The sequence below is a fragment of the Sminthopsis crassicaudata genome, chromosome 2 (assembly GCF_048593235.1).
Source record: "Sminthopsis crassicaudata isolate SCR6 chromosome 2, ASM4859323v1, whole genome shotgun sequence".
Classification (NCBI taxonomy): Eukaryota; Metazoa; Chordata; class Mammalia; order Dasyuromorphia; family Dasyuridae; genus Sminthopsis; species Sminthopsis crassicaudata.
This window is the reverse complement of record NC_133618.1, coordinates 87,256,335-87,264,592: the sequence shown is the minus strand read 5'-3', so window position 1 is coordinate 87,264,592 and position 8,258 is coordinate 87,256,335. Positions and strand designations below refer to the sequence as shown.

The 8,258-nt window shown below is 50.9% G+C and overlaps 1 protein-coding gene across 2 annotated transcripts; it reads left to right on the top strand.

Annotated features, from left to right (window-relative positions):
* The first annotated feature begins 500 nt into the window (after positions 1-500).
* Positions 501-6,960, top strand: SIX2 (SIX homeobox 2). Of its 2 annotated transcripts, none has more exons than XM_074286720.1 (2): positions 501-1,985; positions 5,448-6,960. In XM_074286720.1, exons 1-2 carry the CDS (start codon positions 1,426-1,428, stop codon positions 5,758-5,760), a joined length of 873 nt encoding a protein of 290 aa, XP_074142821.1. In that variant the 5' UTR covers positions 501-1,425; the 3' UTR covers positions 5,761-6,960. The 2 variants fall into 2 exon arrangements, with proteins under 2 accessions (XP_074142821.1, XP_074142820.1); XM_074286719.1 differs by having other exon boundaries at positions 501-1,991.
* The last annotated feature ends 1,298 nt before the right edge of the window (positions 6,961-8,258 follow it).

The following is an 8,258-nucleotide window of genomic DNA, read 5'->3' as shown; positions in this document are numbered from 1 at the left end:
TCCCCACTCTACCCCCTCCTCAAACCCAGAGCAAGACAAAACTGAGGCCTGAGGCTGAGCTTAAGAGGGAATATTTATTTACTGTTCCCCTCCTCCAAGTCCTAGCAAAAAAGCAACCAAAAGGAGCTGGGGGAGGGGGAGCCTCGCCACCGCAGCAGCCTCAAGCCCTGGGGAGCTGTTGTGTCCCCAGCGAGTGGCGGTCGCTCGGGGAGACCGCCCAGGGGCCGGAAGGAGGCTTGGGGCCTGGGTGATGCTGCAGCGCCGCCCCCTGCACTGAGACAGGGGCCGAAGTGCCTCCCTCCCCTCGCTCCCCACCCGGGTTCTGTCTCTCCTCCCTTTCCTTTCCTCACTCCCTATCCCTTTAACAATCCAACCCTCCCCCCCACCTACCCCCGCCGCCTCCCTCATCTTCACTCCTCTTTTCTCCCCTCCCCTTTTCCCCACCTCGTTCCCTCCCCTTTGCTCCGCCTCCGCCTCCCCCACAATTCTCTTCCCCCTACTTCTTCTCCTCCGCTGACTTTTCCCCACCTAGTGCCCCTCTCGCCTTCCCTCCCCCCTTCTCTATGGTTCTTGGTCCCGTCAATCACCGCTGAAGTTTGCTTCTCCCTGTTCCCTTGTCTCCTTTTCTCTATTTCCCTCTTTCTGAGTGTCTGTATGTGTCTGTGTGTCTGTCTGTCTCTGAGCTCCCCAGACTCTGGCTCTGGCTCTGGCTCTGACTCTGGCTCTGGTCTCTGACCGCCCCTCTGCCTAGAGCAGAGCGGGGCAATCTGTCAGCCCAGCCAGGGGGGAGCCGCCTCGCCCGGGCTCGGGTTACCGGTGACTGACAGCGTCTCCATGGCGAATAATTTGACTCCAACTATTGTCTGGCGCGGGCAGGCCCCGGGTCAGATAACCGGACCAATCAGGGCGCGGGCCGCCGCAGCTCATGCCCGCTTAGAATAATATTATTAAAAAAGCAGCGAGAGAGCTAGACGGGAGAGCGAGAGAGACGCGGGCGGCGGGACCTCGCCGGGCGGCGGAGTATGCGGAGGAGCGTCCCGGGCCGAGCTGCGAGGAACCGAGCTGAGGCCACCGGCTGCTGGGGAGCCAGAGACAGGCACGGGCGCAGGAGATATCGCGGGGCCCCAGCCCTTTGCAAGAACTTACCAAAGTGACTTGGGAACTTCTTTTGTGCCTCCCCTCCCTCCCCCGCTAACTCCCAGCCCCCGTTATTTTTTCCAATTGCTTCTGTTGGGCCCATCTTTCTTGGCTGCCTCGAAAACCCGGCGGGCGCCCCAGATGCAGGGCGGCGCGGTACTGTGAGCACCTCGGGACCGCGGCGGGGGGTCGGAGCCTCAAGTCCAGGCCGAGGGGGGCTTCAGAGGGTGGGGCCAGGCCCGGGCCGCAGCCCCGGATGGTGAGCAGGGCCCCGGGGTGGCCAGCACCATGTCCATGCTGCCCACATTCGGCTTCACGCAGGAGCAAGTGGCGTGCGTCTGCGAGGTGCTGCAGCAGGGCGGCAACATCGAGCGTCTGGGACGTTTCCTCTGGTCTCTACCAGCCTGCGAGCACCTCCACAAGAACGAGAGCGTGCTCAAGGCCAAGGCCGTAGTCGCCTTCCACCGGGGTAACTTCCGCGAGCTCTACAAGATCCTGGAGAGCCACCAGTTCTCTCCTCACAACCACCCCAAGCTGCAGCAGCTCTGGCTCAAGGCACACTACATCGAGGCGGAGAAGCTGCGCGGCCGGCCGTTGGGCGCCGTGGGCAAGTACCGAGTGCGGCGCAAGTTCCCGCTGCCCCGCTCCATCTGGGACGGCGAGGAGACCAGCTACTGCTTCAAAGAGAAGAGCCGCAGCGTGCTGCGGGAGTGGTACGCGCACAACCCTTACCCGTCCCCACGGGAGAAGCGGGAACTGGCGGAAGCCACTGGTCTCACCACTACGCAAGTCAGCAACTGGTTCAAGAACCGGAGGCAACGGGATCGGGCGGCGGAGGCGAAGGAAAGGTACGAGTAAGTACCGCTTTTTTACTTTCTAGATCCTCGGGCACACCGACTCGGATGTTTTCTCCCCACTGTGAGAGGACAGGGTTGGGGAGAAATGTGAGCCCGGCTCTTAGCCCGAACCCATCGCCCAGGGTCGGGTCCAAGCTAGCAACCCAGTCACAGTTACGATTAATAGAGACCTAGATATCCCTTTCATCTGGATTAGTTGAGAGACAAGATTGGGTTCTTCCTTTTCCAGGAGATGATCGAACACTGCAGCTCATTCAAAAAAATAGAGAGAGAGAGAGAGAGAGAGAGAGAGAGAGAGAGAGAGAGAGAGAGAGAGAGAGAGAGAGAGAGAGAGAGAGAGAGAGAGAGAGAGAGAGAGAGAGAGAGAGACTGGAATTTGAACCCTGGCCTAGGAACAGAATGATTTGGTAGAATCTTCCTTGTGAGTGAGGCCCTTATGAAATGACAGGAGAAGTGAGATAGTTATGATCATAACTAAATGGATTTGGAAGTAGGGGTTGAGAAGTTTAGACTCACTAGGATAGCTGATTGAATTTCAGGAGTGAGTCTCTTTCACTCTTGTAGAAACAAATCCATAGGTAAAAAAGCAAATCTAAAGACTAAGTCGTTGTGCTTTGAGATCTGACTTCCCCTTCTCATCTCAGACACTCGTATATTGAGAAGGAAAACAGGGAAATAAAGATGAACTCTGTTCTTCTTTTTAATTATATGTCCCTCTTGGAAATCAATTCTAAAGAGTGAAGAGAAGTTGGAAGTAAGTCCCCAAATTGCATTGGTAGAGATGTCAGAGGACTCAGTCTTCAACCAAGAAGGCCTGTCCAATACAGGAAAGTAGACCTTTCTCAGCTAACTGGGCCTGAAGGCCCCATTGTCATGGTAAGGCTACTGAATTTGGGTAATCTTTCCTCCTTGGCCCTAACCTCTTCACTATCTGGTCCCTGCTAAAGGTAAGTAGAATAGTCTGTTGGTAAAGTGAACCAAAAAGGTTATTGAAGAGGATTCCCAGGCCTAGATGTATCGCAGGTCTTTCCCAGAGCACCATGGACTGGATACTTTGATACACCAAGGTCAAGCATCCTAGATACCCCACAGAGTCTCTTATGTACATTAGTATTAATGGAAAAGGAGAAAAAAACACTCAGAGTATGAGGTGTTGAAGGAAGGGCAGAAACCTAGAGTTTAGATAACAAAGGGGTGCAGTGTTAGATTGAATGAGTAAATAACTAAAGGAAGGCTTAAAGTGAGCAGCAGAATAGCAAAGATGATTGGGATAGTTGACGTGAAATTGCCTAAGATAAATAAAAAGAATTGAGTCCTCAGGATCAGGAATTTGAAAAGAACGGGCAAGTTTTCTGTGGACCAAGCTACCTCTATGGTTTTATTTCCCCTCAGAAAAGCAGTATCCTCATGGGAAAAGGGCTTGGGTTTAAAAGGATGCAGGGTTACAGGCTCCAGGTGAAAGGGGAACTCTAGGTCATAAGGGAGGTTCAGGCACTAGGTCATGGCTTCCCCGAGAAACAGTCAGTGAGCTAAGAGGAAGCATCCATGTCAAGCCAGAGTTTAGTTGAGAACCAAGTCTGTATTTGGGCCCATGGAGGGGGTTGGGAGAGAGCTTTGGTTCACAACTTTTTGCTTTTGCCCTCTATCTGATCAGAAACCCCTCAGCCTCAAATCAAATGTTGTTTTTTTTTCACATTTGGGGGTTTTGTCCCAATAACAGTCATGGTTCTCTCTGCATTGGAAAGCCCTCTGGAAACCAAACAGTGAACTCTGATTAAGAGTAGCCTGGTGGGAAGCCCAAAATTGTATTGGTATAAAGAAATGCTTGATGATACCAGGAGCATGGGCCCTGTCATGAAAATACAAGACGTACCCCACCACACTGTTCTTCTGGATTAGGCCTGTACAATCCTACATTTGAAATTGTGGACAATTGGAGATTACAATCCTAATCACTTTGGAGCTTTGGTAGAATATCCTCACAGAAAATTGTGGCTTATCCCCCAAAATAGCAGGTTAATCAATAGGAAAAAATAGATTTCTTAATTCCCCCCAGATGGCTCTAGAAACATTATTCCCAAAATTAAAGGCTCCAAGGACAGAGGTAGTGAGGATAGTCTCTTTCTGCCAAACCTCAGTCCTCCCAAGACGAAAGAAAGACAAATCCTAGACTTGTCAGTTCATGGGACAAATCCCATGTTGTAGTTTCACAGGCCATGGATTCAGGAGGATCAGAGGCCTATTAAGAGCATAAGAGGAACCTGGGAGGCTCCCTTTTTGGAGTTCAGTCATTCTCCAAACCCAGATTTTTGCCCTAGGACAAATTTTTGCTTAGATCCATTCAACTCTCTTTGAGGTAGGACTTTCTGGGTTTTGGGGGCCTAAAGGGTTGGGAGGCCTTCTTTTGAGCTCTCTCATAGACCTAAGGGAAATCAGAGAGAAATTAATTAAGGTAACTATTGGATAATCAGGCTATGCCTAAAGGCTCATTGAGTGGCCCGGAATCTGTGGCCCAAAAGGAAGCTAGATAATGGAGACATATAAGGAAAGGAGAAGAATAAGAAATGAGTTAAATTCCACTGGGAAGAGGTATCTAAGGAGCTTGAGTTTCAAGTGGCTCATAAAATAGATCTTAAGAGAAAGCTCTAAGAAGGCATCCATGTAGCCAGTCCCTGCTCAGGACCTGGTTAGTCTAGGCAAGGAGGTCAGGTTGGCCTGGTACTCCTGGCAGCTCTTGGCCTGAACCCAGCCTGTCCCAGCCCTGGGAAAAAGATAGTCCTGGCCATTGCCACTCTAATATGGGCCAGTCTTGGGCCTTCTAAAAATTCCTCATTCCCAATTTCAATGTGAGTACTAAGTATTGGAGTGAATCCTTGCCTCCAGCGTCTCTTACTTGAAAGAAACTATATTTTTAGCCAGAAAGGAACTTAGGTGCCTCCTTCCCATTTTTCTTTGACCCTAAGGGAAGGAATAAGAGAAACAGGAGGCTTAGAAAGGTCTTGAAGAATCTTCCCCCTGAAAGCCTTAAAGAAAATATTCCCAAGTTTGGAGAATATGTGTGATAAGGAAACCAAGGCCTGGTAGCCAGCTCTGGGTGGCAGGAGGCACCCAAGGCCCACTGAACCTGGTAGTTAGCTGCCTGTGCCATTGGGAGGAGTGGACAGGGCCAGAGGTGAGAGGGAGGGAGGGGGAGAGAGAGAGACAGAGAGACAGAGACAGAGAGAGACAGAGACAGAGAGGTGGGGTAGAGACACAGAAGAGCACCAGCAGAAAGACGTGGAAGAGAGACTGGAGCAATACTCCAGGAAACACTGTTAGGAGACATGAGACAAGAGCTCAAAGCTCCTGGTTCTAGGCAGAATTTTCCGGTGATTGGATTGTAAAGAACTCCTCAAAATTATTCTTCTCTCTGCTCTCCACTCCCACTCCCCTTCTCTTCTCCCCTTCTTTCAGGGAAAACAACGAAAACTCCAACTCCAACAGCCACAATCCACTTGCCACATCCCTGAACGGCGGCGGCAAATCCGTTCTGGGCAGTTCGGAAGACGAGAAGACTCCGTCGGGAACCCCGGACCATTCTTCCTCCAGTCCTGCGCTGCTGCTGAGCCCGCCGCCGCCGGGCCTGCCGCCCCTCCACAGTCTGGGCCATCCGCAAGGCCCCAGTGCTATCCCAGTCCCCAGCGGAGACCCCCTGCAACATCACCACGGCCTGCAGGACTCCATCCTCAACCCCATGTCTGCCAACCTGGTGGACCTGGGCTCTTAGAGACACTCATCGCGCTGTACTACGGCTCCTTCCCCGCCCGCCCTGCTCAAGCCCCAATCCTTCCCTATGCCCGAGCCCCTTTCGCCCTCTGTCCGCCCTTTCTTTTGATTCCAAAAAGTTTTATTAGTTTGGATACTGTCTTTTTGAAATGAAAGAAGGCAAAGTGCTGAGAAGAAGCCGCGCTGTCAGCCAAAGGCCGATGGGCTGGCGGCGGGTACTGGAGAAGGTACTGTAAAAGCCCCCGGACCTTAGTGGGATGACATCTTAAAGGGGTCGGGCCAGGGCCAGGCGAGGGAGCTGGGTGCTCCGCGCCGGAGGAAGAGGGGGTGTTCGTCTTTATTTTTGTTGTTTTTACCGAAGTGGGTCCCCACCCCCCCACCAGATCTTTAGGGCCTGTTTCTTAAACTCGGGATAGGAATAAATTCTGGTCCCGGTACCAGAAATTTTGTTTCCTCGCCTGGACTTTAACCATTCCCAGGCTACCTCCTGGGGCTCGACCACTCTAAGTTTCTCTCTCTTCCTCTGTCTCTTTGTGTCTTTCTCAGTCTCTGCCTCCGCCTGTGTTTCTCTCGCCTTTCTTTTTGGTTCTTGCTTTCTTTAAACTCTTTCTCTCTTCTTTCTCTTTCTTTCTGTATCCTGAGTGTCTTTTTTTCTTCCCATTTCACACTCCCCATTATCACCGCCACCAATCTTTATATTTCCGTCTGTCTTTCTGTCTGATTCCCTCTAAGTATCTTCCTGCTTCAGGTAGAAACATAAGGCCCTGGGGGCAGGGGAAGTAGATTCTAAGACTGGACCTCGCCGGAGTGGGAGAGGTTCACTTTCAGCTACAGGTGTAAGATTTTCGTATTTATCCTTGAAGAGGGAAAAGGAAATCAAGCCTGATTATAAACTGTTTCGGGTATTTCTGTCCCGCGATCTGGCTCCTGGATTGGACTTGCCTACTTCCTGGCTGGACGGACTGGGTTTGGGAGGAGCAGCAGGCTTTTTAAAAGGCGAAAATGAACAAAAAAAAGGGGGGGGGCGTTGGACTTCCAATCCCTCACCCCCAAACTCCGACTGTGACCTGTCCGAGTTTCTCTCTCCCTGTTTATACCCTCTTGTGAATGTTCTTCGGAAAAATATTTCTGCTTTTATTTTATAATAAAATTAGAAATCTTAAAAAAAAAAAAATCCAAACAAACCCACAATGCAATTCAACCCGCCTGTGTGCAGTGTCTAATTCCAAGCCAGGGATTGTAGTGTCCCTGGTGTCTCCTACACACCTCGTCCTAGCCGACATCCCGGTTGCTCCGGCCAAATGGGGGAGGAGAGGGACGGAGCCATCGACGAAGAAGGAGGGGGGAGGGAAGGAGGCTCCGGTTATGCACACGCAATGTCACAGATCCAGTGCCACACACTAGCCCCTTCCCAGGCCAGCTCTGCTGGGCATATTTTCCTGCCAATGCAGGTTCCCGAGGACTAGGCGGAGAGCAAAACTGAGCTGCAGGGAGAGAGAAGCAAACGCAGTCTGTGATTACAGGGCTTGAAGTTGGAATAGATAGTTCCAGGGAGAGGTCGGAGGGCCAGAAGACAGATTGCACATCTCTTCTTCCTGCCCCCTGACAATATTCTTATCGAGCGTTTTCGCTAACGTGGGTGTATTTGGAGGGTGTGAGGTAGGACTCTCCTCTCCGTCTCTGTCTTTCTGTTTCTGTCTGTTATGTCTGTCTCTGTCTCTCTCGATCCATAGAGAGGGAAAGTTAATTACCACCAGACCTCTCCGTGCCAATTCTTCTGATGTTTTTGACTGGCAGTGGGTGACAGCTACTTTTTTCGGCGGATAGGAAGATCCAGCTTCCAGACTCTGTCACAGGGCAAGCTCGGTGCCCTAGAAGTAAGAGTGAGAGCGACTAATGGTGAGACCGTCGAGGGTCAGGTATCTCTCCTGTCTTCATAGATTTGATCTTTGGATTTGTAGTCAGAGGTGCTGGATTCCACTCGTTGATCTTCTAGGGCTAACTATCACGGGCAGATCAGTTTCCTCATTTGAAAATGAGGCAGTTGGACTTAGTATTTTCCCCTTCCCCAGACCCCATCCGCAGTTCTAAATCCTAGGGCAGTAAGAGATTTCATGAGGATAAAGGAGTTTTCGAGTGAATGAAAAAAACAAAGAGATTGGCTGGATATTTCTGTGAATATATGGGTACTTTGTCGTTTGTGTATTGGGGGTGGTGGGGGTAGGGTGGTATAGAGGAATCTGTATGTTTGCGGCAGATTCTCAGCAGCCTTTCACAGCAGCCTTCCAAAACTTTTTTTTTTTTTTGGGGGGGGGGTTGCAATCACTCTCCCTCCAGTAATCCTCTCCCCCTCTAGCGGCCCTTTGGGGCATATTTGTGTACAAATTTGAGAGTATTCTCCTTTTAAATCCCTGATGTTAAATGGTGTGAACAACTTGTCTTAACGGGAAGTTTGAGGGATAGTTATCTGGAATCGTAGGGACACGTTTTGTTCCTCAT

Coding starts and splice junctions, on each gene's coding strand:
- SIX2 (XM_074286719.1), top strand. CDS start 1,426: ATGTCCATGCTGCCCACATTCGGCTTCACGCAGGAGCAAGTGGCGTGC. Junction 1,992..5,447: donor GAGGCGAAGGAAAGGTACGA/GTAAGTACCGCT, acceptor CCCTTCTTTCAG/GGAAAACAACGAAAACTCCA.